Genomic DNA, 18169 nt, shown 5'->3' on the forward strand with positions numbered 1-18169 from the left:
AGCCATGCTGTGTGTCTGTCAGTTTTTTATGTTGTTCTAAGTGCTTTATGATATTGCTGAATGAAACGTGCTCCAGTAATTTGCATGTGATGGAGACCGTCCTATAATTCTCTGGTTTTGTTTCATCACCTTTCTTGAATAATGGAGATAATCTTGCTTCCTTTCACACCCGAGGCACCTTCCCTTGTTTGATTGAACTCTGGAACATTACAGTCAATACTGGCAATATTTGATAGGCACATCATTTTAGTAGCTTGGCAGGTACTTCATCAAGGCCCGTTGCTATGTCTTCTTTGATGTTATGAATGAGCTCTGTCAAACCCTTCTCTGTTAAATTTATGTCTGCCATTGGTGGCACATTTGTGTTGACATCATTGTAATGCTTGTGCTCCCCTTGTTTATCCGGATTAGAGAAAACAGCAAAATTGGTGATTTAGCAGATTTGCTTTTATTTATATATTTTTTTTTAAATACAAGGTTTTTATCACTTTTCTTAGACATGGTTATAAAATCAGAGGAAAAAGATCTGAATTTTGCCAAAATGTGACCTCCAACACATTTGTATATACCAATTTAATCTGTATAAATGGAATATAATACTCACCAGAACAATAAGAAAGAGCTGAGGGTTCCTGTGCTTCATAAACAACATCAGCCATACCAAAGGCTGACAAAATACCAGCATATCTAAACCATTATTTAAAAAGGAGAGAGGGAGCAACATTAGTCATGCAAGACAGGCGAGGACACAAATAAAGAATAGGAATAATTCAAAATAAACTAAAGTAAATCTTCATGATCCAATATGATTTTAAAACAATTTTTAAACATCCCAATAAGATTCCAATTCAGGATAACTCAATCCAACGCGAAAGAACTTAACCATTACATCTTTCTTTCTTTCATCCTGAGATCTAGATGTCAACAAATGATTGGGTCCGTGTAAAGTCATTGTCACACTTGTCTGAAAGTTTCTATGTGAGCTTTTACAAAGCTAAATATTCACTAAACATGTTCAAAGCACTCTTCAAGGCCTCACAAGCCAACAACAACTCAATGTGTTAGATGAGACAAAATGTCTACGAGGCACTATTACAATTTTTTCTAACAGAGACAAAGCTGTTACCGGCCAAGTACTGATTTTACATCTGTGACGCAATGGAATGTGAGTGGAGAGTCTTCTCAAAGGGCTCAACTTTGCACCGCTCACAGCAGAACTTGAGGTCAAAAGTCGAGTGTCATACTACAAGAGCACAAAGCCACACAGTATTCTTATATCCTATCTCATGTTCTTGCTTGTGAGTTCTAGTTAAGTGCTTGGTGGATGATATTTTCCAGGTGGTCAACCCAATATAGGGATAGAAGCAAAATCAATCTGATTATAAATGATCATACTTGTGTATGAAGACAGTGTCCATGCCCAATGAGCGTGCTATAGCACAGGCGTGTTGACCTCCTGCCCCACCAAAACATGCCAGAATGTGTCGGGATGTGTCGTAACCTTTAGCCTAGGAAAAAGATTAAAAAATCAATATGCATCTCATCTCAGAAAGTGATTGGTTAAATTTTGATTAATACAATTTCTTAAACCGTCATCATCTTCATCATCCTAATTATCAGCATCATCTGCATTAACATTAGAAAGGATGGTTCTAAGCAGAAAAAATAGGGCCCAATGCAGACCAAATTGTGAGAATATTCGGTATTCATTGTATATTCTTTTAATTTTCTCAGGTGTATAATTCAGATTATAAATGGCGAAAGAGAAAAGAAAATAAGAATTAACTGTTTTTCTAACTTGTGTGAAGGCTTATATATGTCTACACATGGTCTCAATAACATCATGAATAGCAAAATGAATCTTATAGTAATTTTTTCCCTGGACATAGACTTGACATGTGTTGCTGTGGTGAAGCAGGACGGTCTTGAACATGTAATATAACCTAAATAATTTTGGTCCACATGTTCATGCCAGAGACTAAGCACGTGGAACGTATAATCTTTGAAAAGACATTTTGTACACAGCTTCATTTATTCATTTGGGTCATTACATCTTGTGGAAAGTACTTTGCAACTATTGTTCTATCAGAGGGGTAGCAGTGATTGTTGCTATCAATTCAACACTTCAAAATCTAGAATAAATTCTGGCCCCATGGATCTTATGGTTTCATAAACGGCAAGTTTTACTCACTTGTGTAAGAGCGCGGATAGGTCTACACATGGTCTCGTTGGCAACTCGAATGAATCCTAAAGCAATCTCTTCTCTAGACATAGGTTTGAAATGGGAAATGTCTTCTGATTGCTGCTTCAAAAACGTATTGGTCTGGGTAGGAAATTAAAATTAAAAAAGATTTTATTCATAATCTTAACATACTCATCCCCCCCCCCCCCGCCCCCCGCCTTTATTTAAAGAAAACAAAAAAACAACAACAAATTCTTACTCAAAAGTTTGATACCAACAAGTAAGTTGTGACAAAAGTGGAAATTATTAGATAAAAACGAGTGAAGATGACTGTAAACTGGATTTCTTTATTTTGATGCCTCTGTTCAGTGAGGGAGTAGCTATGTTTGTTAGATCAGACCAATGTATTTTGAAATCCATTATGTACGAGCAATTGCATATCAAAGTTACAGAATACTGGATAAAACTCTCCTCTATGGATATAACAGCAACTATCTAAAAAAGCTTGAAAAGATGTAAGGGCAATGACGCAGTGTTACATCATGCATAAAGATCAATTCACCCAATCAATGTGGCCAAATTTTGGTGGGTTTTTTTTTTATTTCGTCTTTTTTTTTTTTTGGGGGGGGGGGGGGGGGGGGGGGGGGGCTTTTTTAAAAGTTTAATGTTCAATCAGAAAAAAGGTCTCTTTAGTTATATCTTCAGTATTTGTTAAATTTGTCTGCATTGACTAAATATATGTGACCAACCACCTATATTTGGTATTATGTTACCGTGAACTGGGAGCTGAAAATTTAATGTAAAGCCAAAATATTAAGTAATAGAAAATATGGGCATTTCTCAGAGAAAGAAACTACACAAATTCTCCTCAGTACAATACATCATGTATGTAAAGTTCTGACTTTAAATTTGACTTCTGGTTTTCACAGTTTTCACAGACAAGTTACCAGATTGAATGGTAGATAATATGAGTGCCAGAAAAGTCCAGACAAGATCAATAAGTAGAGCACTAACATTAAACTCCAAAGGTGAAATCAATCATTTTTTGTCTCCTAATTCTTTTTTTTTTTTGAACATCAAAGAGTAAGCCAATAATTAGAAAATATTTGTCAACCATAACTGGCATTTTTCGATAGGATAAAAAAATAGAAACTGACAACATCTCCCAATGTTATTCAACAAACCTCTTTCATGAGAGCATCAAACTCCTTAAGCGTTGCAGTTTTATCCAAAGGTTGGTCTTCATTCTTTCCAAAAATGTGCGGAAAATATTCTGGTAGCAGACGACCAAGGCAAAGATTGGAATCTGTGATTGTCAGGGGACCACCTTAATGGAGCACAAAAGTCTTTATGTTAAAACCTTAAATGACCAGAGTTTGAATTAGAAAAATGCTTTCAGGTCATTTCAGCATCTAAGAAGAGAGAAGATGGTACACAATACAAAAGAGAAATTAGATGGATTTAGTGCCTGCAACATTCTTAGGTCACACGTTCCTGGCAAAAGGAAGACGAAGGGAAATAGTTAAAGTAGATTCGTTTACTTTGCTACTTTTTAAGGGTTTTACAGCGATTGCAACACATTTAGGTCATTTCAGCACAAGTAAAAAGGAAGAAAATAAGATAGTAAAATAATTCTAGATTTACGATTAAAAGCACACAAAAATTTAAGACAAAAAAGAATGATTCAAACAGGCAAGAGCAGTGTTCTTAGTGTGAGATCACCTAAAAGTCTCAACTAGACAGAAGCATAAGATCCCAATAAAAGAAACAGTTATTACCATTATCATATTATTACTATTACTATTACTAAGTTCACTTAGCTTCTATTTGGTTGTTGAAGAATATGTTTGTCCCTTACGTCTTCTCTGCAAAATGTTTCATCATTTGCTATCTACAATAAATCGAATTGTGATCTAAATAAAGGAGTGTCATTATTCAAAAGTATTATATGCAAATGCTTTCAAATCATTATATTCAACATACAAAATATAACAGTACATAACATAGATTATATACTAGGAAAAAAATATCATCTCCCAAAACTATGACTGCGTTAGAGTCAGGGACTCCAGCCAGGGTCAGGACAAAACCAAGAAATCTCATGTCAAGACAAAAACAGAAAGCAAGTTGGGAAACAGATATCGGAGGAAAAAAGACACCACCTATTAAAAATGTCTGACAAGGCATGATGCAGACCTGCCAACCTTCCCAGAATGAAAAGGGTATTCTATGACCCTAAACAGTGTATTTTTTATCAAAAAAGTGTATTTTGTCTGCATGTGTAGTATTGATGCCTGTAGAAGAGGAGGTGGTTGTTGTAGCGATGGTGCTCTATTGGTGGTGGTGGTGTACGAAGTGGTGTGGTAGTGGTTATGGCAGTGACAATGCTGTGATGGTGGTTATAACCGTGGTGATGCCATGGTTCTGATGGTATAAGACTATAAATGATGCCTTAAAGACACATTTATATCTTCTTTTCAACAGACAACTCTGTAACCTACCAGGTATTCCTTTTACACCCAATTATGTTTTTTTTTTTAAATGTGTGGGTAAAGAGCCTTTTCCAAGGACTTTGTGCCACCCATAATGGGACTAGAACCTTTTAGTTACAAGTTGAACACGAAAAAAAGCAAATGTGAAGACGAGCTCTGCAGACCTAAAGAACTTTGACAAAAGTTCCAGACAAGGATGAAAAGGAATGTGATGAGGGACAAAACATATGAAGGGTGAGAAATAGCAAGAGTGGAATTCTCCAGCCAACAGAGAGGTTCCTTCCTCTCTCACTAATACAACCCTGTGGACACAAAGGTCAAATCAGTACAAAGAGAAAGGTGGGACAGACAAATAATCAGAGATATTGAGTTTGTGCCAACAAGAAAAAAAGGGAACAAATTCAAAAAGAAAACCATATAAACTAAAAGTCAACCTAGACCTAGATGCATGCTCAGGATCACTCCTTTCAGGGATGTGCTAAAATGCTAACATTTTTTGCAATTATACACACAAACACAAAAATAAGTACAGACATCACTGTAGAGACTCCAAAATTGTGGTTTTCGGCTTATCCACGGAAAACAGTTCACACTGATATATGTAATATTAATATGTATATACCAATATTTGATTATCCTTACTACATTGTCTGCTACATCCTATGCATACCTTTCATATAACAAGTAGGTCCAGGATGAGCTCCCGCCGAGTCAGGTCCAACCACAAACATTCCTGCTCTGAAAAACAACATGGATCCTCCACCGGCTGCTACAGTGTTGATATCCAGCTGGAAAAAAATTACATATATTTTTTCATGTAGTGCAATATCTACTCAATGAGCTCAAAATATATTAAAAACAGGTCCCAAGCGTTGAGCATCACTGACATGTTGGACAAGACATGTAGCCTATAAGACACTATTATTACTTTCTTTCAACCAAGAAAACCTTGATAATGGAGAGGTACTTATTTTACACCTGAGTATGAAAAGAAAATGTGAATAAAGAGCCTCTTTCAATGACTCAACTGTGCACTGTCAATAGTGGGACTTGAACATTCAATCTTAAGGTCACAAGGGCAGGCAGGCCTATGCTCAATATCAAATTTCAGGGACATTTTACAGATAAAACCCCAAATTTCAGGAACAATACGTTTGTGCAATAGTAATGACTTAAAAGACAATCAAACGTCTTATATCAAGAGAATATGTTTACGATAGTGCTAGCGGTAATTATAAGAACAGTTACTAATCTGCTTGCAACAAAAGGAGTATCCTCACTGGTTTAATAATATAATATTACTTGGGTAACTCCTCAAGATGACACCACCACTGGTGAGAATGACTGACCACAAAAAAAAGGATATTTTTCTCAAACCATTGTGAGAGAGAATAGCTTACCTAATTTCCAAATTATATGGTTTGTTGATGGCTGATGGTGTGGAGGTGGGGGTGGTTGTAGTAGTGGTGATAGAGGTGACGGTGTGGTGGTAGTTGTTGTAGTAGTGGTGGTAGGGATGATGATATGGTGGTAGTTGTATTAGTGGTGGTATGGATGATTGTATAGCGGTAGCTGTTGTACTAGTGATGGTAGGGATGATGATGTGGTGGCAGCTGTTGTAGTAGTGGTGGTAGTTGTAGTAGTGGTGGTAGTTGTTGTAGTAGTGGTGGTAGGTGTTGTAGTAGTGGTGGTAGGTGTTTGTAGTAGCGGTGATAGGCATGATGATGTGCTGGTAGCTTATGTAGTAGTGGTGGCAGGGATGATGATGTGTTGGTGGTAGTTGAAGTAGTGGTGATATGGATGATAATGATGATATTTTAGTTGTAGTAGTAGTGATGGTGGGGATGATGATGATGATGATGATATCATAGTAGTTCATGATTGCATTAATTCCAGGTGGTAATATGATGGTCGAATTTTATTTCTGGGACAAAACGTAAACTTCCGTATTTTCCAGGACAGCCTTTATTTTTTTCAAATTTCCAGGGCAATATAGGCTAACATGGTAGTTACCTGTGGGGCTTGAATGGTGATACCGGCTGTCGTTGTCTCAAACACATGATCAAAATGACCAGAGTATCGACTTACATCAGTTGACGTTCCTGCAAGTTGATATTGAATAAATATGGTATAAATTATGAATATGAATAAATCAATATACACTGACAAAACACCTTTTTAAAAAAAATTATGTTGGACTTTCAATCTTGATAAATTAAGATGTACTCCCAATTTGTTTTTTTTAACACCTAAATCGGAAACTTATTATAAAAAGAAAGGAAAGAGAAATAATTCCCATCACTACTCCTGATTTTACAGTCAAGTTTACATAGAAATAAACATTTCTATATGAAATGTGCCCAGCCAAAATAACTATGTGCAGTGGAAAATAAGTAAAATATTATTTGAAATCCTGACACTTTGGGAAGCAAATTATCAATTGCAAAATCATAAATGTCTCCAATTAAAACAAAAAAACAAAAAAAAATAAAATAAAAACAGAAACAAACTGGAAACAGTTCATATTCTCTGAAGATAAGATAACAAAAGTTTCTAAAATCATTTTCAAGAGAGCGAGATTGAAAATTGTAAATCTGAATAAAATAGTTACCTCCCATATCAAATCCAATTGCAGGAACATTTTTTTCAACATCAAAGGTAGTCTGGGCATAGCCTACCACACCTCCTGCAGGCCCAGACAATATGGCATGACAACCCATGAACCTAAAGTCAACAGAAATGTAAAAAAAAACAAAGTAAGAGTATACAATCAGAGCTATTTAGCTAAATCGCTTTGAGTTTATTCCAGTATCCGTAACACTAAATGGACAATAAAAATTGCTTGTTACCCTTTCAATAGGGCATTAATCCATTACAAGATATTTTCAGCCAAATTTTAACAGACAAGCTACCACCCTATTAGATTTGTTTGGACATACGGGTCAGAAAAAATAAACCTGACTCCACCTGGATTCAAACTAGAAAATTTGCTTGTGAATTGAGTGCTACCCCATTTGAGTGGCATTGACCTCTGGAAATGAGATGACATTTTGTGATTTTAAAAAAACAACATATTTTCAGATGTCAATATCAAGTTGTAAAAAACAAATGTGGAGGTGCTTTGAAATACAAAAAAAAAGGCATCTATAGCCTGTATCTATCTTAGACTTTTTACAAATTACTACATTTCTGTTAAATCAAATTAGGCCCAGTATTACCATTCAATGATAGCTCAGTTTGTAGAGCAATTGCTTGACAAACAAAAAGGGACCAAGTTTGATCTGGGGTCAAGTCGAGATTGTTTCTGATCTCTCTCTCTCTCTCTTCCCCCCCCCCCCCCCCTCCCCTTCACCCTGCAGTGATTGGGTAGCTGGGTCTGTTAGATCTGGCTTGAAGTACTTTGTGATAGCCTAGCGTCCTACCAAACGGGTAGCAAGCAATTGCTATTGTTCATTTCATGCTATAAAAACCGGGACCGGGATAAACTCCAGCTCCATGGGCTCATGGCTCTGAAGGACATCCCTATTCATTAGGAAGACCAAGAGGGGAAAAAAATATAGCATAGAATCAAGCATTGGTCAATACTGATCAGTCAAACGCTATAGCAAATACACTGAAAATTAATTATACTTATACTCAGTACTTGACGACAGCTGACAATTCCATACATGTTGCACAAATAATTAAGGCAAAGTTATGAAATAAAGTTCAATCATATCAATATTTTTGTTTAATAATAAAACAGATTGTTTTTTACCTTTCCATAGGTGTAAGTCCTCCATCAGAACGCATGAATAAAACTTTGGTATCCTGGAATTGCACATATGCACCGGTGTTTAATTTTAATGAAGAGTTAAACATCTATGAAAACTTAAATACATCAATAAATTTCCATTTTTAAAAAATGAAGGTGAAAAAAAAGGAGAGGGAAGAATTTTCATAAGATAAAGCATGTGAAAAAAAAATGAAAACTAAAATATCTATAAAAGTATACCTTAATTATCTTGGCCACATTTACTTCAACTTCTTTTAATATTAAATAACATTAAATGAAATTGTAACTTTGAGTACAGATAATGGGTGAGAAGGTAACGTTTAATGGTAAAAGTAAGCAATGTTGCAAATGTAATACAATAACCTTGCTTACTTTTACCATTAAACGTTACCTTCTCACCCATTATCTGTACTCATAGTTACAATTTCATTTGATATTATTTAATATTTAAAAAAGTTGAAGTTGATTATAAATGTGGCCAAGATAATTAAGGTATACTTTTATAGATATTTTAGTTTTCATTTTTTGTTTGGTGGGGTTTTCCCCCCAAAAAATGTGTAAAGGTTTTGAATTGACCTACCTATTTGAATACACCATATGATAAATAAACAAAATCAGAGTATTCAAATAAAACCTAACAACTGAAATAAAGCAAAATAAATACATTTATCTACCTTTATAAAGGAAATTATCACAAGCTCAATAATCCTTTTCTTTAATGATCACCCATCGTCACCCTCAGACTAAAAATTTTGAAAAGTTAGGAGCTGATGTGTTTGGTGTATTTCAAAGTGATAGATAATACTATTTTTGTTTTCAGTGTACTTATATACTATATTTGTAACCAAATTAAATGAAGAGAGAGAGAGAGAGAGAGAGAGAGAGAGAGAGAGAGAGAGAGAGAGAGAGAGAGAGAGAGAGAGAGAGAGAGAGAGAGAGAGAGAGAGAGAGAGAGAGAGAGAGAGAGAGAGAGAGAGAGAGAGAGAGAGAGAGAGAGAGAGAGAGAGAGAGAGAGAGAGAGAGAGATGTGTGTGTGTGTGTGTGTGTGTGTGTTGCTGGATACTTTGGTGCCAGTTTTGATGTAAAATGTCAAGTGTAAAAAAAAAAGATAAATATAAAGCAATAATGATGATAAGAATACAAAGTGTGTAATACCTTTAGTCCTTCCCTGAAGCCTTCTATGTACTTCTTTATACAAGGGGTCAAGTAAGCATCCGCACAAGCTGTAGAATATTATTTTTTTAACAAAACCATATTGTAATCAATTTGATTAGGCATTCAAGTTGTATACATACTGTTGGAATAAATGTAGAAGATGAAAAGAAAAAGAACTCTTTCAGAGTCATTAGACCAATATGTCCGAATCTATTCTTGGTTTTGTACAATGACAATTGATTGATTTTTCATGAACATATTTGAAGGTCTGATAACCAAACGCAATTATAGACCTGAATTAATACTGTTGTAATGGATGACATTTTGCATTTGTTTGAGAGTATCTCCATTACAACAATGAGCCCATAAAAATTTGAGTTATCAGACCTGCAAATAAGTACAAATCGATTGATACCCATTTGATAGATTGCTGGTATTTCATCAGATCTAACTGAATCAGCTGTTCAATCATTGATGGGTAAACAGAGAAACCAGAATAAAACTATCAGGTAAAGCAATAATAGTATTTTGTTAATGGCATCAAACTCGCAGTTCTCACTTCCTCATCACTTTGTTGGTATTAAGGTAGAGCCTCGAGGGTTGAGGTCGACTGATTTTTTTTTTTTTTTTTTTTTGTATTTTTCTCTCTTGCTTTGTCTGGCACCTTTCATACACACTTGTTCAGTTCTTTATCTTACACCAGTATCTGTTCCTTAATTTCATAAGGCATCCTTTTGTAACAGCACTCACATCTGTAACTGCCTGTGGTCAGTGACATGTCTTAGTTTAACCCTATTTAACCCACAGAGTGAAATGGATTAAACTAAAATCAAAGGGACTTGGTATTGTTCCATTTAAAATATATTACAAGATAAATATTTGGTACTTACCAGTGTAGCCTCTTGGTACTATCCTGGCCATGGACATGACTTTGGAGGACAGAGAGACGTTGGTGAATCCCATTTCTGTCGCCAGTTTGCCAATTACAAACTCGTGGTCTGGATATCTGGAATAAAAGAGATTTTATTGTTATCAATTCATGCTATTAATTGTCAGAAACAGCATAAAATAATGAAAGAGAGAATTGAAAGACCTTTTGGAAGTGAAAAATAAGGTATACATTTTATATAATATATGTCACTTTGAGCCTGAATTCAAACACAATTTCTATAATGCTGAACAGATAATAGCAATAGTTTGTTACCCTTTGGATAAGATGCTAGTCTATAACAAAATAACTTCCATTGTCAAATCTATCAGTCACATTTAGCCAAGTAGGTATTGTGGACAGAGTAACCTTAAGACAAGAAAATGAGTGAATGCTTTATAACTTTGACTTAGATCAAATATGAAGAATATCAATGTAACAATTCATCAATATTCTCATGGAGATTAGTCTAATTACTCCAATGACTTTTTCAAGAATAGCAAATAACTGTTTCTATTTTAGTACATTATGATTGACTTGTTGTAAGAATGCATGTTTTCTAATTGATAACTATTTTTTGTGTGAAGTACTCAACAATAATTTTTAACAAAATTTTTAAAATCAATTTGGAAAATCCAATGCATGTAGATTTTATGGTATGTTGAATTGGTGATGGGGTCCCAATAGCTCAGTTGGTAGAGCACTTGCTTCACAAGCAAAGGAACTGAGATCGATCCCGAGTACAATCAGGATTTTTTTCTGCACCCCCCCCCCCCCCCCCCCCTCAGCAGTGATTGGGTAGCTGGGTCTGTTAGATCCGTGGAAAGTACTGGGCCTAATGGCTCTGAAGGACTACTTTTCTTTTTCTAATTGGTGACGTTGATCCAAAGACAATTATCTCCACATACATGTATGAATGCATCAGGACAACAGCGAGACTTCTTATCCCTTTGTCCAAAACTTCCTGCAGGTCTTTTTCAAGCTGTGCCAAATCTACTGTCTTCCACACTTGTACCTAGAAAAAGATCAAAAGGAAAGTGAATATATGAGAAGAACAAGAAATAAAAAAATCCAGACTCACACCAGCTGTGCAATTCTGAGGCCATGTGGTTTGACGCTCAGCTTCTGACCTGGTTCGAGTCTTGCGGCAGGCAACCAAAAGTCGAGTCCTTGGAGAAAGCTTTTCACTCATATTCTCTTAACACACTTGGGTATAAAATTAGTACAGCTGCCAGTAAAAGTTAAAAAAAGCTGGCAACAGCATTGTCTCTATCTCAAAAGAATCACAACAGCGCCCTTGAGACATGATATTTCATCCTATATGTTAAGTGCCACTGTTGGCTTTGGACCCTTTGTAAGCCATTTTGACCTCTTGTCTATTATGCGATGATTAAAGACTTTTTTTCTTTTATTTGTTTGCTTTTTGTTGATATTTTGAGAATATACCTCTTACTATTCTTTTGGTGAGTCTTTCAATTTCTGGATTATCTTATCAAAATTCATATCAGGACAAAGATAAAAACTAGATACATCTGTCTTTTCGTGCCAAATGTTACAACTTATTCTTACTTACATACTTAAGCCCTTGGGCTCCCCAAGGAGCATCGGCCGTCAACTGTCTTCCTCCATCTCACTCTGCTCTGGGACAGCCATCTTCTCCATTTCACTCCATCTCATTCCAACCTTCTTCAGCTCTTCTGTTGTTGACCTCCTCCATGTGCTGTTCTGAGTCCTCCCCGTCTTCTCTTTCCTTGCAGATTCCACGTAAGGGCCTGCTGGTTGATGTTGTTTAGTGGCTTTCTTAATGTGTGCCCAATCCATCTCAATTTCCTGTGCTCGATTACCACATTGGTAGGCTCTTGCTTTGCTTTCTTCCACAGTTCATCATTGCTAATTTTTTTCTGGCCATCTAATTCTGTATATTTGTTGGATAAAGGATATACGTACCATTTCTCCAGTGGTTCCTTTGATCCAGGGTTGATCTCTCTGTACTTGGCATTTTTCTTGTTGCAGAATGACACGTTCCTCAGCCTCCACAACACAATCATACAGATTCTCAGGACAAACAATTTCCTATGTGACAAAAGATTTCAATGTTTCAGTGACTAAAATATCATCAGTAATACTCATCTAATAAAAGGAAGAAAATATGAGAAGAATGAGAAGAAGAGACCTCCTCTGAAACCCAAAACAATTTATTTTTTCAGTTTCTGTAGCTTGAAAATGAAGAACAACACTGCACGGTTAAGATTATTTTTTTGACTTGAACTCTATTTCACAAAAAAAAAAAAAAATTCTGTCTCTGAACAATGTAATGTGTATATGATATGAAAGTATTGATGAAAAATGTCTTCTTTTCACTGCCTTTTTTTCCCCCTGTTTTTCCATCTTTAAAAAAAAACAACTTTTGGTTATTCAAATGCCACTGGGGTAATTTAACATGATCCACAGAAATCCTCATGCATTACCGACCATTAAATCAATATGAAAAAGAAAAAAAAAATCATAACACGTGACTGACTGTCTTTTCAACTTTTATCCAAAAAAATGGATAACCTCCAGAAGCTTGTGGAATAAACTTTTAAAAAAGCGGGCACAATAGAGTTGTTTAGATGAACACAATAATTCAACAGCACAACATCCAATATGTCACAACACTCAATGTGATTCACAAAAAAAAAAAAAAAAAAAATTAAACATTATGCTGTCAACTGTACTGCTTGTGATGTTTATAATTATAATTCTCACTAGATCAAATATGTTAGGTCGAGACTGGTTTCCAATGTGGAGTAAATCCTTAAAGCCTTTGGTGGTGACAAAGGCCATGGGTTCTCCTTTCCGCTCAAGGAGTGCATTAGTGGCAACCGTTGTTCCCATGCGGATCCAATCAATGAGGCTGGTGTCAATTCCATTTGTTAAACCAGTTTCCTGTTATTAAGAAAGAATGAAAAAAATGTATATTTATATGGGGCAGCATGGCTCAGTGGTATGGTCTTCACTTCGTACCCGAAAGGTACCGATTTCGATTACCCGCTGCGCTGTGTGGCCTTGAGCAAGTCACCTCGCCCTAGCTCAATTTGCAGCGCTGCACTGCGGCTGATGCCTGGGTTATTCCAGTATTCCCTTAGAAAAGACCCTAGAGACAAATTTCCCCCTATGGGATGAATTATGGGAATTTTATTTTATATTATTCTTTTAATATCCACTTAACGTACTCGTACAAGGGACCCCTAGTCAACAGCAACACTTACATGAAGGACAAGACATGATGCTTGTGAGGTGATATTACAATTTTTTTCTGATAACACTCTTAACGGCCAAGTACTTATGTTACACCTAAGTACAGTTAGAGAATGTGAGCCTTCTCCAAGAATAAACTATGTGCCGCTCAGAGTGGGACTCATCAGAAAATACAGACCTTCCTGAATTCCTGTCTGCAACAAATTTACAGAATTAGACATCCAGAAAAAATTAGCGATAATGAACTGTGGAAGAAAGCAAAGCAAGAGCCTGTCAATCTGGCTAAGTGGTCTTGTGGTATGACACATGCTATCAGATCGGAAGTTCCTGGGTTCAACCCTCGCTCGGCGTATAGTTGAGTCTTTGGAGAAGGCTCTTTACTCACATTCTCTCACCATACTCAGGTGTAAAATGAGTACCTGGCTGTTAACAGCATTTCTCCAAAAAAATTGTAATATCGCCTAACAGGTGTTATGTCCCGTCCTACATGTTAAATGTTGCTGTTGGCCAGGGACCCCTTGTAAAGCGCTTTGAGCATGTTTAGTGAATATTGCACTATATAAAATCTCAATTTAAATTTAAGCTCAGAGTGGGACTTGAACCATGGGCCCTATGATGGGCCTTCCAAACTTAAGGCGAGTGTCTTACCACACAAGGAATGAAACAATTAATCAATGAACGAATGAATGAAATAATTTATTAAGAAATTGATTAATATTACATTATTGAGCCTTAATTAAGAAAACTGAAAGAATGTTAAGGCATCTCCTCTTGGTCTATCTAGCTCTCTTAAAAAATTCGTCAATGAGTCATGGATTATAGCCATCTCCCCATCCACACCCTACCCTACCGAAATGTTCTGAGTAATTTTCAGATTTGTCAACTTTTCAGAGACAATATTCTGAAAAAAATTTGGGCAAATCTGGGATTTATGTAAGGAAGGATGTGATGATGGGTTGCTGATGATGATGACGACGACGGTGATGGTGGAGTTGATGGTGGTGGTGGTGATGGTGATGCTGCTGATGATTTTGATGAAATAATAACATCTGATGATATTGATGTGATGATGATGATGATGATGATGATGATGATGGTGATGATGATCGTGTTGTTTTTTCTAGAGTACTAAATTACAGCCCAAGATCATGGGTATAGCTGACAATTAGGGAAATCTGGAACAAGAACAAATATCGGGAATTTCCCATTCAGGAGAGTTGGCAGATCTGTAATTTGAGTAAAGATCTTTATCCAAAGACACATTTTTGAGGCAAGATTCACAAAACAAAAACAAACAAACACCTATTCTCCTTGTCATGACCACAATAACCCCCCCCCCCCCTTCTCTCTCTCTCTCTCTCTCTCTCTCTCTCTCTCTCTCTCTCTCTCTCTCTCTCTCTCTCTCTGTGTGTGTTTATGTCACATATTTTTCTGATAGTTCACTTACTACACATCTGACAATTCAATACTAATGTGGCCAACACACACAAACACATTTGCACACACAGGCAAAAAAATTGTCATTATGAAATAAAATGCTGAAATGAAAATTAATTATCATCACAGACAATGCTCATAAAAAGTACATAATTGTTATGATAATGATGATATGAGTATGACAATAAATATGACGACGGTAGCTACTATGACAATCATTGTGGTGGTGATATTTTATTAAAAATCAATACCCATGTGTTAATTGCAATGCAACACTGCATTGTGAGCTAGGCTAGAGAATCAAACTCAGTACCTTCTGGGTCAGAAGCAAAGACCATACTGCCACCACCATTACCCACCTTCACCCATTATTATGGTTATATATTCTTTGAAGATGATGATGATGATGATGATGATGATGATGATGATGATGATGATGATGATGATGACGATGATGACTAATAGTGATCGGCTAACAAACTTGGACAGATATCTCAATATTCTAAAAAAATTTTGGGAGAATTTCTTGTCTCAGTCAAAAGGTGAGGACTAGAATCAGTTTGATGTTTGTGCGTTTCGAAGACGGACACTTGTTGCTTTTATTTTAGGTGCTCTTTCTATTTTTGCAATATTCCCGTTTAATCATTTCACTAAAGCAAACATTGTTTGTGATGGAAGGAAGATGTTCCAGAATGTAATATTTATGTGTCATTGCATTCCAGAAAAGTTTCTGTAATCATGAACATTTAAAAATCTCAAACCTTTTGGCAATATAATCTGGTTGGTCAATCTATTTGTTTGTGAAATAAGTTTATGCACCTCTGCAGGCACGTGTTTCCAATGTACCACATAAATTTTTCTTCATTAAGAAGTCTCTCTTACTCACTAAATGGTTATCGTTAGTACTTTGTGGTTGGAGGTAAAAATAATTGCTACAAAATTATATTTTCAAGGAATGGCTATATTTAACAAGCTAAGTAGTAACAAGTACTTAAGGAACACAACAGTTGCAATATAAAATAAATGCATTGCGGAACTTACAATATCAAAAATCAGTGCAAAACAACATTTACAATACTAAGACAAAAATTATCTCAAAGATTCATGACGGAGAAAAAAAAGAAAATGGGGTTATGGGGTAAAGTTTGATCTTTTAAATTTTATCTTACATTTCGTGAAATTAAAGCTAAATAAATGACAAGACAATGTCAAACTCTGGGGAAAAGTTGGAAATTGAACACTATGAGCACTTGGGAGCAGGTTGACTCAGGTGACTCAGGCTCCTGTTAAGTAGTTAGTATTGCAGGTGACGGGTCATAGCTGAAGCTTTCAGTATGGTGAATTATTTTATAACCATAGGGAATCATCCAAATAGACTAACCGTGGATCTCACTTGTGTAAACTAAATCATAGCTCTATTCAAATAATATAATTTAAATAAATCATCTTTGTCTTTAGATGTATTTTAAAGTTATTTGTAAGAATACAACTTTCGCTTAGAGTTACTTTTGCATCAAAAGAATCCATAGTATGACCAGTGACTTTCCATTTGCTTTGTCAAATGACAAGACATCCTTTCTAAACATGTGGGGCAAAATCGAAGCAATACAAAACAAAAATGTTCTGAGATCTGCGGACTCTTTATTGCTTATCGTAAGAAAATTTTCAAACAAATTTAACAGTAAATATTTCTGTATCAGTGCCCCTCGGTAATGGAATAGCAAAAGTTTTAAAACTAGATCCAGCCTTCATTTGAAATTTTTTAAAAGAATCTGAAAACAGAACTTTCTCCCGTGCCTTTTAGTTTTAGGCCGTTGTATATTTTAATTTGTGCATTGATTGCAACTGGGTTTTTTTTTCTCATAGCACCCTGAGCACCTTTGAGTGGAAGTGTGCTCTTTATAAAAGCTTCATTATTATTATTATTATTATTATTATTATTATTATTACTATTATTATTTTATTATTATCATTATTATTATCATCTAAAAAAGACCTTGAATTGATTGAAAACGTTCATTCTTAGAAAAGGGATAGGGAGGTAAACAAATGTGTAAGTTATGTTGCTGGATCTAATTTTGTGCAAGCGTAATAATAAATTCTAATTAATATAATGACAACAGGACAAGAAATAATAAAAGTTAGTTACTGAGAGACAGACAACACAAAAGATTCATTTTAACCCAAAATAATCCAACGCTTAACTACAATACCATCAAATCCCCCAAAATAGTGGTTGGAATGAACAAATTATACAAACAAAAGAAGACCAATATCAATAAAGTTAATAGGTAGGTAGTGCAATTTTAAATGGTGGATGATGGATAGATTTGCTGATTAACAATTATTTTATTATTGATTGAAATAAAAAGCCAGAAATGTCAGTTGATGTCTTCCATTCCAAATGTCAAAAATTGTGCTTTATTTAAGCATTTCTTACTTTCTTTTTGTTTATAAAAAATCACAATTTTATTCATTTTGTACACAAATTATCACTAGCATTTAAATGCATCTTTTTAAGCTTTGTTTTTTTTTTTCCAATAGTAGTTTGGCGTTTTGTATAAAATTCATCTGGCAAGGGTCCGTCGATGACTGACTGTGCTTATTGACAGATGGGTCTCTGACATTTTGATAGAGAAATGAGAGAATGTTGACTATGGTAATGGGAGTGTCAATACACACCTGCACACCAAAATAATTTTGCTATACACACACAATCTCTATGAGAGGTCACGAAGGCCACAGTACTGTTGATTGAGTGGGTAAAAACCTGACCCCACAGTTTTATACATTTTTAAAATGTGAAAAAATATGCATCAGGATTAGTAAATATACATGACAGGCAGAGCAAAATATGCAAAATTATGCAAATTACATTATTAAGTTGAAAGATGGTGGTTGTAGTGGTGGTGGTAGGGACGATGATATTGTGGTGGTAGTGGTTGTAGAGGCAGGAATGA

At 35.5% G+C, this 18169-nt stretch overlaps 1 protein-coding gene across 1 annotated transcript in view; it reads right to left on the minus strand.

The window, feature by feature from the left end:
* LOC144977054 (5-oxoprolinase-like) overlaps positions 1-18169 on the minus strand; it is a 73583-nt gene that overhangs the window by 53717 nt on the left and 1697 nt on the right. The window contains exons 2-14 of the mRNA XM_078921781.1: positions 13281-13460; positions 12480-12605; positions 11441-11547; positions 10495-10610; positions 9605-9672; positions 8432-8484; positions 7286-7398; positions 6688-6776; positions 5345-5462; positions 3367-3509; positions 2192-2323; positions 1396-1508; positions 605-687 (exon numbers count right to left, since the gene is read on the minus strand). Of these exons, the coding sequence (XP_078777907.1) occupies positions 605-687; positions 1396-1508; positions 2192-2323; positions 3367-3509; positions 5345-5462; positions 6688-6776; positions 7286-7398; positions 8432-8484; positions 9605-9672; positions 10495-10610; positions 11441-11547; positions 12480-12605; positions 13281-13460 (1441 nt within the window). The remainder of the gene's footprint in view (positions 1-604; positions 688-1395; positions 1509-2191; positions 2324-3366; positions 3510-5344; positions 5463-6687; positions 6777-7285; positions 7399-8431; positions 8485-9604; positions 9673-10494; positions 10611-11440; positions 11548-12479; positions 12606-13280; positions 13461-18169) is intronic.

The sequence above is a fragment of the Berghia stephanieae genome, chromosome 7 (genome assembly GCF_034508935.2).
Source record: "Berghia stephanieae isolate SIO BIC M18660-M18661 chromosome 7, UCSD_Bste_1.3, whole genome shotgun sequence".
Taxonomy (NCBI): Eukaryota; Metazoa; Mollusca; class Gastropoda; order Nudibranchia; family Aeolidiidae; genus Berghia; species Berghia stephanieae.